Consider the following 18141-nt stretch of genomic DNA (forward strand, 5'->3'; position numbering starts at 1 on the left):
CTTTAATCTCTGTGTAATCTGACCCAAGAGAGAAATTTCAGATAAATCTCACCCTCTTTAGCTGCACTACTTCAGTCGGTCTGGGCTGTTCCCGGTGCTGGTACATCTCGGCGGATGAATGATTCATTAAAGTGTCTTCAGAGGCGACAAGAAACTCAGTCTTCTTTAAAAGAGAAAATCAGAGCGTCTCAACAAGTGGCACCGACACCACTTCGACTCATTCCCTGTTTGATAATTGTGATCGCAGGAAGATCACTAGCAACACATGATGTGGCAAAATGTTTCATAGATGTCACCCAGCACCATTCTGTAAATGAATTAGATGAACTTTAGTGTGTCACGATAACAAATTTGAAGTTCGATATGTTGAGGCAGGAAAGTATCGCGATAAACGATGTTATTGATTCTAACGATATTAGATACTGTCAACTCTCAGGCATAGAAATGACAATAAACCTTTGTTCTTAAAGTGCATCATCATATCCTAAAATACCACACAAGCTTCAGTCAATGTCCTTCAGTAAAAAGATAGAATAGGGGGGAAATGCTAATAAATGTACAGACGATAAATATCAAACCCAAAAATGTCTGTTTTTTATTAATGATAAGTCGATATAATAATCAATAATCAATCTACCTGAAATAAAGACAAAATGAATTGAATGAAGTCAGAAACATGAAGTGAAATAATCTAGGTCAAATGCCCAACTAAATCTTCCCTAGTCAAAACAACTTAAATTTTAATTATTATGCTCAGTTTGAGACATTTAAACTAATCTAGATTTTTTTATTTTTCTTTGGAGTGCAGAACATTGATTCGAAGTTGTATTCTAAGATTTCTATTCACAAGTATTGCAGTATTTGGATTATTCTTATCACACATGCTTTGAGTTTTTATAAATGTTGAGCTGCTAAACCAATGTTTGATAGATATGCAAACATGGAATATAAATGCCTGCAGAACAGAAAGACAACAGGACACAGCGAGTGCCAACATACAACAATCTTTTTTTTTTTTTTTTTCCCATCCTTTCATGGTTACAGAACATTGGCAAGAGGATGTCATGCACGCAGTTCATTTCCAACCTGGAGGGGCTGAACGACGGCCAAGACTTTCCCAGGGATCAGCTCAAAGTAAGCAACCGTCAAATCGAAAATAGCAGCGCACACAGACACACCTTCCAAATGTGTATCTATGAGTGCCAGTATTATCATTCAAATCCTCCAGCTGGCATTTCGCTCATCTCCAGAGGCATCCAATAAGAAGCCACAGTGGGCTTTTTCACTTCCTGGTTCTCTTTAGCTACAGACAGTGCTGGGGCCGTGGAATTAGCTGAAATTTAATTGAAATGGTGCGTCAGACAATTCTGTGGCAGGAACAGCTCCTGGTTTGGAGTTTAGAGGAGCACATTAGGAGAAGTCTGAGTCATAAACTGTACTGGAGTGACAGCATCATTTTTTGTTTGTTTAAAAGGTCCTTCTTGAATACAAACATCATATTTGTGAAAACTATATGTGTGCTGTTCATATGAAGCTGTAGATTTTGGGTTAAAAAAGTTCTCAGACCTCTTTTTATTACAGTGGGAAGAAAAAGTGAGTTCACTGTTTGGAATTTCTCACATTTCTGCCTTAATTGGTCATAAAACGTGGTCTGATCTTCATAACAATAATACGAATGAATAAACAGTGTCTGCTTAAACTAACACCACCCAAACATTTACATTTTATCATATTTTTATTGGTCATAACATGTAAACATTCACAGGAGAGGGAGGAATAAGTGATGAATCTCACTGAACAGCAGCAGTTTTGTAAAGAGGAATGGTCCAAGATTCATCCTGACCGTTGTGAGCGTCTAATCTGCAACTACAGGAAAGCAGTTATTGCTGCAAAAGCAACTTGCTATCATCAATGGAAAAATTCTTTTACAAGTTTGTCAAGATATTTTGCAGAAAGACCTGAGACAGTCACAACAGTGTGGAATAAGTGAGTGAACCCTTGTATTAAATAGCTGCTGATCCTTCTTTTGCAGCGATAACTGCTTTCCTTAGTTGCAGATTAGACGCTCACAACGATCAGGATGAATCTTAGACAAGTCCTCTTTACAAACCACTGCGGTTCAGCAAGAGCCCTGGGTTCACTTACTTTTTCCTCCTTGTCCTGTGAATGTTTACATGTTATGTCCAATGAAAATATGATAAAATGTAAATGCTTGGGTGGTATTAGTTTAAGCAGACACTGTTTACTCATTCTTGTGATTTTAATAAGGATCAGACCACATTTAGTGACCAATTTAGGCAGAAGTGTAAAGAAATTCCAAACGGTGGACTTACTTTTTCCTCTCACTGTATGTCCACTTTATTGTGTAGCAGTCTGATGCAGATTACGCTCCAACATACCTTATATCTTCATCGTGACATATGTGTTCTGACCCTTTACAAAAAGCATAGATCCATTGCTCACTATCATAGTTATGCTCTTCCTCAACATTCTTAAAGGTCAGTGGTAAATTCTGCTTGTTGCCCATGAAACAAAGGTACAGCCTCTATGTAAGCCTGCAGTAAATTAGCAGTATCACATTTCAACATGATGATAACATGGGAATAAATTGAGGGGAATGAGCACTTCCTGAACCCACTATAAGTGTGCCAGTTTTGTGATTCAGATCGGCCAGCTGGCACATCTCTCATCTCCAGAGGCGTCCAATCAGAGCCCTGCGTGGCCCTTTTTGCTTCCTGGTTCTCTTCAGCTACACAGAGCCGACTGTAAGATTAATTGTTATGTGATCTGAAGCCAGCCCCGGGGCAAGTGTGTGATTAGATTAGTGTTAGATCAGCCTGTTAGCATCAGTGTGGTGGACTATGGCTGCTTGACCATCAGATAGGCCTTTAAACATAGGCCCGGGGACACATGATGACAGGACGTAACCCGTTTAGAAAGCTTTGACTTTTCCCCTAATGATGATGCTGACGATTAGTTTTGTAGCCATCGAGGCGACAAGTTGTTATGGTGCGGTTATCAACTATGTCACAACATCAGTGCAGTTACGTGAGACTGAGATGGAAGTTAAGTAGATGGAAGATACTGTCTCTGTGATATGTGTTTGTGTTGATAAGACTGTAGGTGGTGATGAAATAATAATTTGACTTCAGTGCAGTCGTCGTTTTCAAGAGATAGGCCCAACCACACTACACACAGCATAAAAATTAGGATTGATGCTATCGGTCCTCTGCGAGCACATGATTATAGTGTTGCTGGAGGTTGCCACTTTGATGCCAAGTCATGCCAACACAGAACTATTATTTCTTAATACATCCATGGTCACCAATTGGCACACAGTTGATACTGTGCTGTGTCCCATTATGGCAACCCGGTATGAACCTCTTAACCCCACCTGAACCAAGCACATAAAAGCTTCAAAAAAATACTAAAGAAATAACAACCTCAAAAAGCAAAAAGTGACCAAAAAAAGAGATAAAAAACATGACCATAAAAGGGCCAAAAATGTGACGAAAATGTGGCAAAACACAACAAAAAGGCAATGACATTTTTTTAAAAAGCGATAAAAACATACCAAGAAAGAGACGAAAAAGAGACGAAAACACAACAGAAACGCTTAAAAAATGTGACAATAACACGGGACAGTTTGGTTGCTTACTTTATTGTCCCCGCAGGGAAATTTGTCCTCTGCATTTGACCCATCCTTCGAAGCAACCAGTAAGGAACAGTGGGCGACGGCCGTGCCGTGCCCGGAGACCCATCTCCATGATGTGGAGTCAGGCTGATGGTCAGAATCATCTGATTGGAGGATTCACCTGTTATACATATTTTAAGTGGTAGGGGAAACCGGCGTACCCGGAGAAAACCTACGCAGACACGGGGAGAACATGGAAACTCCACACAGAAAGGGACTTGAACCCTGGACCTTCTAGTTGTGAAGCGGAAGCACTAACCACTGCCCTACCATTCCGCCCAAAAAAGCGTGACAAAAAAGTTGCGATCACTTTTGTAGGTCTTAGCTTTTAAATGAGGCGTTACACTAATGCTCTCCAGTTGAGAAGCTTTTAGATTTGGATAAAGTCGAACTGGAGAAAATGCTCTCGGTTCACTATATTATTATTATTATTACTACACATAATGGTGACATAGACATCACAAAATTGGATCAATCCTAATGTTTACATGTGTCGTTTGTTCTACGCGTTGGTTCTCAGGATTCGCTGCCCTCGCTAGTTTGGTTCATAAACATTGATTCGAGGCATGGTCAGGTGGCGCATTCACGAGCTGCAGAAAATGAATTGGAGAGTGGGAGGTAGTCCGGTTGAGGCCATTTCAAATGTAATTTATACTTGGTAAATAATGCAGTCCTTTAGAGACACAGGTGTGACCAATCTAATAGCACGTTGGCCCCACCTGGCTCTGCTGCCTGCTCGAGCTGAAGGGAGCGCTGAGCAGGAGTTGGAAAGGTGGACAAAACAGCAGACGTACCCAAAAGATGCATCAGAGTTCACTTCAAGCTGATCTACCACAAATAATCCATTATTCATTCACTTTCTTTCATCCTCAGTAATAAATAAGCTTCTTCTCTAGCCACAGTTGCCTTCGGGCAGAGCGACGGACATCAACCTGCCTATAGTCACGCACATTGTTCCATGGGAGAGGTGGGTGAGGCTCTAAAAAAAGGATATCTTTGTACTGCACACCACGCCCCATCAACCTGTAATAAATTGCTGGAGCGGGCTTTATCCGCATTATCCGCAGCAGCACAACCCTTCCCTTGGAGTTAGTGTTATTAATGCATGTAAAGATCCAGAAACTCCTTTTTAATCATGCATTGCACTTTTCCTAAACTCTTTTATCCCGCGCTCTCATTGTGACTGTTGCACCCTGCAGCTAAACCTCCCTCTGTACTTTTCCTCTTGCTCCTTCGCTCCCTATCTCCCCTTTGTTTAGCTCCTGTGCATTCAAATCTCTCCCTATATTGTGTCACTTTTATCTTCCTTCACACGTCTCAGCATCATACACTTTTTATTTCTATTTCTATGTATCCTAAAGCTTTTTTCATAGTGTTTTTTGTGAGACTGCAGCATAATTTCCTGCCTCCAAATAACCTCCTCTCCCTGGTCTCCACCGGTCATTTTCACATTTCCCCCTCGGTGTCTGTTATCTGCTCCTATGTGCTGCGTAAGTGCATTAGGGGTGACTCAGACGAATGCTGCGTACTTGTTTTTGTTGTCAACGCAACATCACAAAATCATGTCACATACAGCTTTGTTATTGTACTATGGTTTTGGATTATGGGAGAACAAATGACAGTGATTGTTTTTCTTTTCATTCTTTATGAATGAAAATCTTTTTGGTCATTTTAAAACAAGAAATCTTTGGCCTGCAATGTTTTTGGTTTATTGAAAGTGACGTATCACATCTGATCTCCATGGTAACACAGGACAGCCAGCGCCATATTGGTGGAAAACAGCTTTCCATGGGCTTAAAGTAGGCAGAACTGATCAATATCTAGTTCTAAAAGTTTGAAATTACATAAATAAACCAAAACTGTCTTTTTGGCCAGCAGGGCCAAACACTGTTAGTATTAAAGCAGTACTCAGTAACTCTTGCCCCTAGAGGCCATAAGCGCAACTGCAGGTGTCGTAGCAAGTTGTGATTTTTTTAGTTATTAATTGTCCTTAGAGTAAATATTACGCTGACAGAAAAGGCAAAGGGAGAGAGGGATATTGTTCATCCATTTACACCATGGAAATATTTGTTTCACTAAAACTTGGCTGTAAATACTTAAAGGGACTACACAGAGTTTAAAAATGTTAAAACAAAGTATTTTCATCCCCCTACATGTTGTGTAGAATGAGCTCAGACCTGTTCACCACAACTGCCTCTAAAATCTTGCACTGTCACTCATCCATCCGTCTATCCATCCATCCATTTTCTTCCACTTGTCCGTTGCCGGGTCATGGGGGCAACCGATCGACTTGCCCAAATCACATTGCACCAGCCCCTTATGGCTCCTCCTGCAGGTGGTGGGTCCACAGAAGGACGGTCTCATGGTTCTAACCAGGCCTGTTGGTCTCTCATAAGAGGCTTCTGAACCGCTCTTTGTCTGACCCGTCACCTAGGACCAGTTTGCCATGGGAGACCCAACCAGGGACACGATGCCCCCGACAACAGAGCTCCTGGGATAATTCGGGCACTCAAACCCCTCCACCACGTTAAGATGGTGGTTCCAGGAGGGGGCACTGTCACTCAAAAAGGTGTTCATTCGGGTCCGAATGCTGTCATGCACAAGCTTAATATGGAAGGTTCAGTTACACATCTGACCTGAGGTGGCAGTAGTGAGTAAAAAATGGCAAACTTGCATCTAGCCCCTTTAAAGTGGTGCTAGCCCGGAGTTAGCTTTGCCCGTTTGCCTGTTAGCTTCTTCTTCGTGATTGGTTGCTCCGGTCCGGTGGCAGTCAAGTTGGAATTGTGGTTTCCTGGCTAGAGACCCCAGGAGGAGATGAAAGACCCCCCCAATCATCCCATTCACACTTGTATTACCCCCAGAGGAACTACAGAAACGATTTATCAAGGTAATTTAGTACTGCTTTAAAGGAATAGGCCACCGTTTTTACATACTAAGATATGTTCTTACCTCACTTTAGACGCGTTAATATATCCCCGTCTGGTCTTTGTCCGTGCGCTCTGTCAGGCAAACGGAGCACATACGCAGCCTCTCCCACATGTCACATAGCTCCAAAAAAGCTCACGATAGAAGCTACCAAGCTCTTCCACGTGTTCCCTATTTAAATAAAGTTACATGAAGTGTTTTCATGCGAAGTATATTTACACAGAAATGTAACATGTCGATTTTATAAGCAAATAAAAAGGGGGACTATATTGTGAGGCGTAATGATACGAGAAGCACAGCGTCCGCGTAGTAACTCCTAAAGACTTCCCCCGCTCACTTCCGTCAATAACCTTTAGGAGTTACTGCGCGGACGTTTTACTCCTCGTATCATTACGCCTCACAATATAGTCCCCCTTTTTATCTGCTTATAAAATCGACATGCTACATTTCTGTGTAAATATACTTCGCATGAAAACACTTCACGTAACTTTATTTAAATAGGGAACACGTGGAAGAGCTTGGTAGCTTCTATCGTGAGCTTTTTCGGAGCTATGTGACATATGGGAGAGGCTGCGTATGTGCTCCGTTTGCCTGGCAGAGGGCACGGACAAAGACCAGACGGGGATATATTAACACGTCTAAAGTGAGGTAAGAACATATCTTAGTATGTAAAAACGGTGGCCTATTCCTTTAAAGAGAACAGAAAACTCCACGCCGCAGAAACGTGATCAAGACACCAGCACATGAGGGTTTTTCATTTACTCTGTATTTTAGAATGTGGTGCAGGAGCAGAATAAGTTTCTGGAGATCTCTCTTCATATCGGTGGCCATTTGTCATGTGCGAATCCACTGAGATGTGACACTGGCTGTTATGGCTGAGGCGCCACAAGGCTTCGTGAACATTGCTTGGATGACCTGCAGATATCAATAAAAGTAAGATTTATCGATCAGATCCAAGAGTTAACTGACCACTTACACTGCAGCATTGTGTCTTCTGTTCCTGTGTCCTGTGTGAACCATTATCCTGGTCATGTGTGTGCTATATATAAAATGACATTTGTTGAAATGTGTCAAAATTGCCGCAGACACAGTGAGCACATTTGAACCTCTCTGAGTCCAGAAGCTGGTGCTTAGTCGACTGGAAAATAATGAGAGCATCCCCATGACGCTTTTTATAACCCCATCACATCCACACATTTCTCCTTTTCTCTCCCTCTCTCTACCCCCTCCCACTGTCTGTCTCCTCTCTCTCTCTCTCTCTCTCTCTCTCTCTCTCTCTCTCTCTTGCTCTTATCCCCAATTACTTTCCGTGTTCTTCCATTTTCTTATCCCTTTGTATTTTTGCCTCTTAAATCTTGCTTCTTGACTTGCCCTCATTGCCGCTCATTATTTCACACTGGCCTCTCTCTCTCTCTCTTTCTCTCCTCTTTTCTCCCGTTCAGTCTGTGTTGATTAAACCCTGTGATATGTTTCCTATTACCGCCAGAATATCGAGAAAAAGGAGGCAATCTGCTGAACTCTGTGAAGCTTTGGAGAAAATCTCTCACACCCTCTTAATACCTGCAATATCATCTGTAACTTTTATTACAACACGGATAGCATTGATCAGGAAATACTGGATAAATATTTACTTCATGTCTTTTATTCAAATATATATTCATTTGCAGTAGGCCTAGATTTAGCAAAATTACTTTCTATAAACCTGCTGCATATCTACTTGAGTAATCATTTCTCTACCTTTGTTCGTCTCAATCTGGAGCCTGTTTTCATTTGGGCGTCCGTAATGAGGCCATAAAGCATTCTAATGTATTCTTGTGGACATTTCCTTTCCCGATTATCTGAGCAGACGATCGGTCAGAGCAGATCACTGACAGGAGATGACAGTTCCACCCAACAGCGGCCTGCTCCTCCATTAAACTCAATTATACAGCACGTACACTCCTGCAAAATCTGCACCCATTACTGTTGTGTTGACACTGGACCCATTGCAGTCAAGAAACTGTTGTCAACCAATTGAGATTAAGGTGACGGTGAAGGTGAACTCGATTGTCCCTGTAGAGAAATGTGTCCTCTGCATTTGACCCATCCTTCAAAGCCGCTGGGGCAACCTTTGACCCCGGAGTTCACTGCATTGTCAATCCTAGTTAAGAAGAAAGTACCAGGATGTAGTGTTGAAGGAACAGTGTCTTATCAATCGAGAAAACGTGTTAAAACATGTTAAATAACTACCTCAAGTCACAATTAGGATTTAGAACAATTTACTGAATTCTGTTAACCATTATTTATTAACCTCTTAACCCGGGCACATTTGGCTTTACCCAAATCTAAAAGCCTCTTGAAAAAGGTATTAAAATAGCGATGAAAATGAGACACAGTGAACAAGAAAGAAAACACGATTGAAAAGTAATGAAAAAGCAAAATAGGAGGGTGTCACTTTATTTTACACTACCTTGATGCATTGTACCTAACTACATTTAGTACAATGTAATGTGCTCTGTAACAATCTGTAATAACTTGTACCTATGGGATAGATGCACAATGGAATAACTTGTATTAGCACTTTATAGGTATATAATGTAATAAGACACGAGACCCTTAAGGTTAGGGTTAGAGTTATGTCTTATTACATTATGTACCTACAAACTACAAATACATATTATCCCATTGTGTATCTAACCCATAGGTACAAGTTCTTACACATTGTTAAAAAGCACAGTACATTGTACTAAATATCGCTAGGTACAATGTATTAAGGGTACTGTAAAATAAAGTGTTTCCAAAAAGGGCGACGAATAAGTGACGAAAACCCCCCTAAAAAAACAACTGCGAGAACTGCGAATACAATGAGCCGAAAACACGACAAAAATGAGTCGAAAACGTGACGTCAACGAGTCACGATCAGTTGTGTAGGTCTTAGCTTTCAAATGAGGCGTTACTCTAGCCCAGGGGTCTCCAACCTTTTTTACCCGACGAGCTACTTATGCACAATATGAACATTGGAGAGCTACTTATGTTCAAAAACACCTGTGAAAAATGCAACTTAGGTGAAGTTCACCCAGAAGAGCTACTTGCCAGGATGGTATGAGTTGAGTTTAGTCCTTATACTTTACTATATTGAACCAACTGGTCACAGATTGTGTTCAGCATGTTCAGAACAAACAGAAAATGCATCTAAAATTTGAGTTATCAAGCGTGTAGAGATGTAGAAAGTCTTTGGCGAGCTTCCTGGAGAGGCTTGGCGATTGGAGATACCTGCTCGAGCCGATGGGCTGTACGCTTTCAGATTTGGGTGAAGCCGAACTGGAGAAAACACGTCGGAAGGGTAAGAGGTTTAAATTCTCAGGTGCCTATAGCCTAATGTCATCTTATCATTTGAAGCATTGAATTGTCAGAAGTGGATGTTGTTTTGAATGCCAACGATGAATACAGAGCAGCTGTTTCTTGCTAGCACAGCTCCCTGCAGACCCCTGGCCACTTGCCCAAGATGTAGAGGAAACTTTCGTTCTTTTTTGCAAATCTCAGAGATGCTTACACTCCTCTCCGGCTCTACAGCAGCGCTTCGGGTGAGAGCTTGAAGCGCTAATGACAAGCTGAAGTAGGTTAGCAGCAGCAGCAGCAGCAGCAGCAGCAGCAGCAGCAGCAGCAGCAGCAATGGAGCAGAGAAATGAAAAGGCATACAGCTCAATTCGATGCAGTCTTCAAGCAGTAATTATAGGAGAAGCAATGTGATCGACAAAGTGCCACAATCAATATTGCGTGGAAAGATGAATGACTTATTTGGTTTTTGGTATTGGACAAAAAGTTAATCATCTAGTCTGTGCATGGAGTTAAAAATACAGATGCGTTTGGATTAGATGTGAGGACATGTTTGTTTACCTTGAGCAAGTTACAACACTTAGGTGCCCAAAAGCAGGTGTTTAAGTTACAATTATGCACAGTATCTACTTTATACAATATTTTTTTCAAGTTGTACTGGGAAAACCGATTGTAGCTCTGTGTTTTCGGAGCAGCACAAATTGAATGGGTCTATTGATCTTATTAGACAGCACAGAGATAAGCCCCTCCGCCTGCCCCTGCCGTCGTGCTGCAGGTGCTGCGGGTGCAGGGTCAGAGGTCGGCGCCGCGGTGATGGTCTTTTCGTCTCCGCGGTGATGGAGCCGTCAGGTCTGAGCTTGTCACAGAGCGGACAGCGAGAACAGTGGAGGAGCGGAGTCTCTGTGGAGAAGCTCAAAATACACTGGCAGAAATTTAGAATAAACGCTACACTTTTATTTAGGGATGACATTCGAGACACCATTGAACTGATTTCTTTTCAGACATTTAACATTGAGGAAATCCATGTAATCATTTAATATTTTATGTAAACTGTCATAATAGGCCGAAGAGTGGCATATAATTCAAATAAACTGTACACTTCAACTTGGCTGGTAATTAATTAACTAATACAACATTATTAAAGGGATTTTTCAGAATTTTTGACATAGGGCCTCATTTCCTAGTGTTGCTAGAGTGTTGTTGATTTCTGGAGATTTTTTTATTTTAATTTTATTCATGGAGTTATATTTGAAGAGTTTAGTGGTGCTAGGCTAGCGCATGTCTATGGTAACTAGTAGCCTGCATCAAAAACCTCCTTTGTGAATTCCACGTGTAGTAATGCCAGCCGCAGGTAAACAAACTAGTGTAGATCCAGTAACCAAGCAGATCACTCCGCCTCTGCGTAGCTTACAACCAGGAAGCTGATGCTGCTCAAATATAAGTTATTTTAAATGCAAAATGGTTATATTTCAAACATTATTCAGTCAACACAGACATTTACATGGGTAGTCTGGTGTTATAAGTGATTTGCCTCAGGTGCACTGTGCTTGGGTCAGACTGTTTTTAATGTAGGCTACTAGTTACCATAGACATGCACTAGCCTCGCACTAGCCTAGCACCACTAAGCTCTTCAAATATAAGGACCGCATGAAAAAATAAAATATATATATATATCCAGAAATCAACAACACTCTGGATAACATAGAAATTAGGCCCTATTTCAAAAATCCTGAAATATCCCTTTAAGAAGAAATATTAACGTGTATTATTAATATAAATATTGATAACTATAGTTAAGTAACTTGTTATTAGTAATCAAATTTCAAATGAGTAGATTATTTTTTAGAAGGAGTAATCAGTTGTTGATGCATAATTGCATCCTTATGTCAAATCAAAAATCAATCCATTCATGACCCAACTAACTAAGACTAAAAACAAATAAAAAATGATAATACTATGTAAAACAGTTCGAATGCTTATTCAATAAACAAACCTGCTGATATTAGTTTACCACATTGAGATTGTAATTTCAACAGCACATTATTAGTTGCGGTCGGACGTCTCTTGACCTCAGATCTTGATCAATAGCTGTGATCTATGAGTGGCACAGTCATTAAAGCCGCCGTCGCCGCTGTGCTCCTATTACTTTCTCCCAGTCGATAATTCACTTTGACAAATATCTCATGAGCAAAGTTCTCCTCCATTTGTCTGAGTCTCTGGCAGATAACTCTCCCCTTGACTCTGCTATCTGTCCTGTATGTTGTCTTTGTACAGGGTCATAAATGATGTTCTGTTTAACTCATTATTTAAATCCTGAGCTGATCAGTACTGAAGTAAATATATGTTCAGTGATGTCCTTTTTGTAGTTGTACTTTTCATATTTTCATTTTCATTTTAGTTATTACTTTTACTCCACTGATTTTGAAAGACACATATAATAGCCACTTTCTACTCCACTACATTTACATAAAGGCTCCAAGTAAAATGATGAAATTGTCCGCGGGCTTTGTCCCATTTTAAAACCTGAAGATGCGCACTCTGAAGACAACCAGGAGTCCTTAAAACTACAATATTTGATCTGACATTATTACAGTTGTTTACTCTGTTATTGATATAAGTAAATCCATGTGTCTAATTCACTTATTCGAAGCATATACGTCTCCTTTTAGATCAGTGACTGGTCAGGACCTCAAAGTGGAAGCAAATACATCAATACTTTTAGTCAAGTAATAATATGAAGTACTTTGACCACCACTGGTTAAATCAATACATCAATCAATAAATCAAAACTACACTAAAAGCGATGTGTTTGTTTGTCCACGAGATTGGATTCCTCCTGAAAACCTTTACTCCTTGAGGGATTTGATTTGTTAGCAGACATTTGTGAAAAAACACTTTTGTGAGTATTTCATCCTAAAGCATTTCTATCCATCTTGAACAGGCAGGTTTACCTTACCTTACCCTTACCTCATTACTTTCTGAAAGTTGTGAAACGTGGTTATAAAGTCATCCATATGACTAAGGAAAATTAGGAATCAATTTGGAATTATGTGCTTCAATGGAAACAAAAAAATATATAGCGTATAGGGCGGGGTCTCCAACTTTTTTTAACCTGGTGAGATACTTAAAGCCACACCATGAAGAATTTACCCAATAAATAATATTCTGATAGATATTTACAGATATGAATATATATTAGGGCTGGGATGATCCATTTCTGTCACGATCAGATACGTATCACAATACCCATCAATCCGATACAGATTGCGATACAGTAAGTAATTATAACTATAACTGATATGTTTACCTTGAAATGTGTAAAATGTCATGTGTCAAAACTTTATAAACCAAATGCCATTTGACATTTACTGAAGTGTTTAGATTGAGAAGTGCATTGACACAAAATGCAACAATGAGCTGTGTAACTGTTACTGGAAAACAAAGTGTATGATAAAAAATGCCTCCAAACACAAGTATTGAAAGTATTGCAATACTTGATGAAGTATCAATACTTGGTATTGCAGCACAAAGAATTGCGAGCAGCATTTGAGATTTAAACAGGTTAGGTCCTCATCCAAATCCGTTCTTTGATTACCCACTGCAGTAAGAGCATTTTCTGTCGAGCTGCTCATTGGGAGCATGTTTTGTGTTGATGGCAACAGTTTAGTCCAAAATGTTACACGTGCCTTTAAATGTAACAACAACGTCAGGATGTTTCAAAGATACTGGTGTAACGAGGAGACATAGGAGGAGTTACCCCTAGAGAGGCATTAGCCAAGATGATTTTTGACCTTTTTGCAAATTCTGTTGAAAACGCTGCAAACAAACAGAAATTGCCTCTAAAACTGACTTATCAAGCATGTGTAGAAATGTAGAAAGCCTTTGGCAAGGCACCAAGAAAGTGCTGGAGAGCCTCTGGTTGCTCCCGAGCTACTGGCTGGAGATCCCTGCTATATTCTGAAAATACTGCTTCTCCCAATCCAACAAAGCCATGTTAAAATATTAAAAGTCTTCTGTGTTTTATTCATAGACTTATTTAAACTTGAACAGAACAACGTTTTTTTTTTCCCTCTTTTGTTCAGCTTTGCTCTTTCATTGACCCATAAACTCTGCTTTGGTCTCGAGCTCTCCTCTCTCCAAACTCAGCATCCTTTTATACTCACCATGAACCTTCCAAAAACAAAAGTCCAGACCATTTCAGTCTGGCGCCGCTTTATCTCCTCACCACCAAAATAACTTGATCCCTACAATTTTCCTAATTGCCTCTGCCTTTCTTCAAAGCTGGCTCCATGTTTGAAACACCTTTCTCCTCCATTCATCTCGCGCACAATAAAACGATTAATGGTGTTTGCAGCCCAAGGTTAATTAAGGGACTTTGAAATAAAAAGCAGATTATATCTATAAATAGAAAAAAAAAATCGTTAGTCAATCAAGTAGTGGCAAAATAAACCCTCGCATCTGACCCCATTTTGTTGCCTTTAATTCTCAACCACCTCGCAAAGCGTCTCCCGGGATTTACGAGCAATGAATACTAATATGCGGCACAAAAAGCATGTCCAGAGCGCATACATGAATGCGTTTCCCCCCCAAACCTTGATTCTGAATGTGCGCCGGGAGACCGTGCGATTCGCTGGCACGGACTTTGCAGAAGGGAGGGAGCCTGGCGTGTGCGCATTGACGAAGCGCTCCCAGTGAGAAAGAAAGAAGAGAGAGAGAGAGAGAGAGACGGAGAAGAGAGGACGGCAGCTTCTTTTTCTTTCCCCCCCACCACCCTCCTCCCCTTCACTGCCCTGCGATACAGACAAACCAGCCGACCACAGGAGCCACCGCCACATGACGAGGGACGGAGACGCCACGAGGATGCATGGACGATTTCGCCACGAACCGTGAAGAGGAGAGAGACGGGAATGAACGGAGATTCTGAGGAGAGCGGCGTTTTCCTTTCTCCAACACCCACACCCGCCAAATGTGCGATGGGACTGCGCGCACTGCTAAAAAAGACGGACTGATACAGAAGTGGACTACATTTTTTTTTTCTTCTTCCTACGGAGAAGGGACAGCGAGGGGGAACAAGTGTCCAATTTGGTGTCTATGCCTATTTTGTTCTGAAAGGAGCAACAGGATTCGCTGTTTGTCTTTTATTTATTTATTTGTTTTTACGCACTGAAATCGTGGCCGGTCACACCTGAGGACTTTTATTTCTTTATTTTTAATGCGAACGTCTCATGTTGACTTGTTTGGCGTCCGTGGGTCTGTGACGACATTGAGGGTGCTCTCTGGAATCCCTCTTCTCCAGTCTGGGGGCGGCTCACCCTCCCCTCTCGCTCCCGTATCTTCTATTATAAGTTGTTCTACGCCTGCCTGCGTTTTTGTGCCCATTTGGTCTTTTTTTTTTTTTTTTTTTTGGTACGTCTTTGCACCCAGTCAACTTCACACTTTTACGCGCGTCTCATGCCATCTGTGTCAGCGCGAGGTCCCGGCGCGGGCTTGTTTGTCTTGTTACTAAAAGGTGGACAGGTGTTCGCTTTTGCATAACTTGGCACGAGCGCGTAGCCATGCAGTGACGGGCTGTTGACCCTTTCCGTTTTTTATTTTTTCTCCCCGGCGCCGTTTTGCCTCTGAACATTGTGACAGCGAGCGTCTACGAGGTTTTTCATCTTTAATTCATGCCTTTCCCATCAATAATTCACATTTAGGTGGGCTCCCCAATGCAGCCGGCCTTGATTGAGACACAGTAGGACGGCTCGATGCTGACTGATAGCGTCACTCAGACTGACAAATGATGCGCCGCCTTTTCGCTCGTAACAGCTGAGCCCACTATCCAGCTGCTGCCGCTCGTCGCATCAACTCATCGAAATCATTTCACTTTTGGATTTTTCCCCCCCTCCTCCTCCCCACCGCTGAGGCTCGCTTAGGGACAACTCTATAGTGTCCTATACGATGATCGGCGTGAACAGCCTGCACTCCGCGGGGCGCCTACGCTCGCGCTCCCTCTGCACCGTGCGCTACGGCAGGGACTTCCGGATGATGGACCCTTTCCGATACCCCAGAACCCCGCGCTCGCGCTCCCTCAAACCGCTCGTGTTCCCGGACCTCCTCGGGAAAGCTCAGGACGGCCAGAACCATCCCCAGGCGAGAAAGAGGAGAAAGGTAACAGTGCAGTCAGATTGATCTCATAATGTAAAAGCTCTGTTGTAAATCATGATGAACGTACAATTTAAGACCTCATTAAGCAGGGCTACCATTAGCAATTCAATAGGCCTAAATAGTCTAAAAACTTTCTTTATCCTCATGCAACAAACATGATGCAAGAGGTCACAAGTCACAAGTCATGAAGCCTTTCCGGTTCATCTGATTTAAATTGATTTGCCAATTATGTTGACTTGAATATTAAGAAACAATGCAGAGTGTTTTCATTTCATTCATGCATCATTCATTCATTGAAGACTTTATTGAGAACACAAAGCATGGTCCGAGTCAATCCAAAAAAGAGGAAAAGACTAACAAAATACGCTACTTTTTAGTATAACTACACTACCAAGAACCATGAAACAGCATCAAACTGAACTCAGTGAACCTTAATTAGACATTTGTATCCAATCAAATGTTGGCATTAATCCATTACAGTTGACCCAATTTTCTTCAGTTAATTTCACCGCCATCCAGACCACAAATGTCAGAAACCAATGAATACTAATGAACAAATCCCAGTACGACTCAAAAGTTATTTTACAAGTTTGACCCACCATGTAGTCCGCATTGTACCTTTGTTTTTTTCCCAGTCACTTACTGACATTCAGCTGGGAGTGGCCCCACACTGTGCCTCCGTAATGAACACATAACATACTTGGCCACCCTTCAGGCCAAGGCTGGGCAGATGACGTTGATACAGTAGATGAGGCGGCTCGCAGCATCTCACTGTCAGCGGGGATTTGGTGATAAATGGGACATGCTTGGAGATCTATCTGACGCTAAAGACTTCCAATTTGTTTTGCTGTTCGACAAAGCTTTCTCGCCGTGATTGGAGCTCAGTGGTGGTTGTTTTGTCAGATCTTTTGCCCAATTTTCTCCGTGAATATTTGATGTTATTAGTTTTTTTTTTTTTTTTTTTTACAACAGAAGCAGTTTCCCTCTCACTCTTGCAGATTCGGCTGAGTCGTGCGTTTTCCTGGAAGTACAGCAATGTGTTTAAATACCCGCCATAGGTTTACCTAAGTTCATGACCCGTTTGGGGACAACTAGTGACCTGATTGTGATGCTCCAACAAAATAGTGTAATGTTACTGACAAGATGAAAGGATTTAGTTATTACTGTAGATATTGGAGGAGATTATGAATTAAATCGAATTACCTCTTTATTACCTATGCTTAATTACATGATTTTCTTCAGGATTTGCTCATATTTATTGAGAAGACGGCATAATACTGAGCAACACTGTGCCTTTTCCCCATTGTGTACTCTCCAATTTAGTCAATAATATCTTTAAAGGAACAGGCCACCGTTTTTCCACACTGAGATATGATCTTACCTGAGCTTAGACGAGTTGATGCGTACCTGTCTGGTCTCTGTGCGTGCCCTCAGTCACGCAAAAAGATCAAAGATGTTGTTAGCATGTAGCCTCTCCTCCTCTCCTCTATGGGGCCAAACGGGGGTGAAGCTAGAAGCGTAAGAACATATCTCAGTATGGAAAAGCATTGGCTGTTCCTTTTAAAGATGGCATGATTCTGTAATAAATGTAGTCTTTTGAGATATTTCACAGAATGCTAGCTTGTCATTGAACGAGGACTGGATAAGCATCACAGGATATGGCCAATTTGTCTGTTTTAATTGATCTGCAAGGTTTAGGTTAAAAGTGCACATCCTGGTTAAGATCCAGATCACCAGAGTTCAGTGTGTATTGTGTGAATAGGTGGTAAGATATATCCCCCTGTGGCTTGGACACTTTAGGGGTTATTGAGGATGAGGCGGCAGGGCGGTTCGGAGGAGCGGAGTTCGTGCAGCCTCTTTGTAGTGTTCTCTCTTGCTTGAGGTTCAGATTTCTGTCAAGCTGTGTTTTTTAAAGCTTCCCGTTTTTTTTAATTAGCACTGTACGTGGAAAGGAGTTGGGTGTTTTTTCACACTTCGTTCCTAATTGAGCTATATATGCTGTATCTGTCCTTAAGGAATACAGCAGTGATTGAGTGAATGGTGAGCAGCCCTTGAGCGTC

General features: G+C 41.5%; 1 protein-coding gene across 2 annotated transcripts in view; it reads left to right on the top strand.

Annotated features, from left to right (window-relative positions):
* Positions 1-18141, top strand: part of LOC306979062 (PH and SEC7 domain-containing protein 1) — a 65427-nt gene that overhangs the window by 29258 nt on the left and 18028 nt on the right. For both annotated transcript variants that reach the window (XM_079577836.1, XM_079577837.1), the window contains exon 11: positions 1045-1134. In XM_079577836.1, coding sequence (XP_079433962.1) covers positions 1045-1134 — 90 coding nt within the window. The remainder of the gene's footprint in view (positions 1-1044; positions 1135-18141) is intronic.

Source organism: Gobius niger (assembly GCF_951799975.1).
Source record: "Gobius niger genome assembly, chromosome: 19".
NCBI classification, from domain to species: domain Eukaryota; kingdom Metazoa; phylum Chordata; class Actinopteri; order Gobiiformes; family Gobiidae; genus Gobius; species Gobius niger.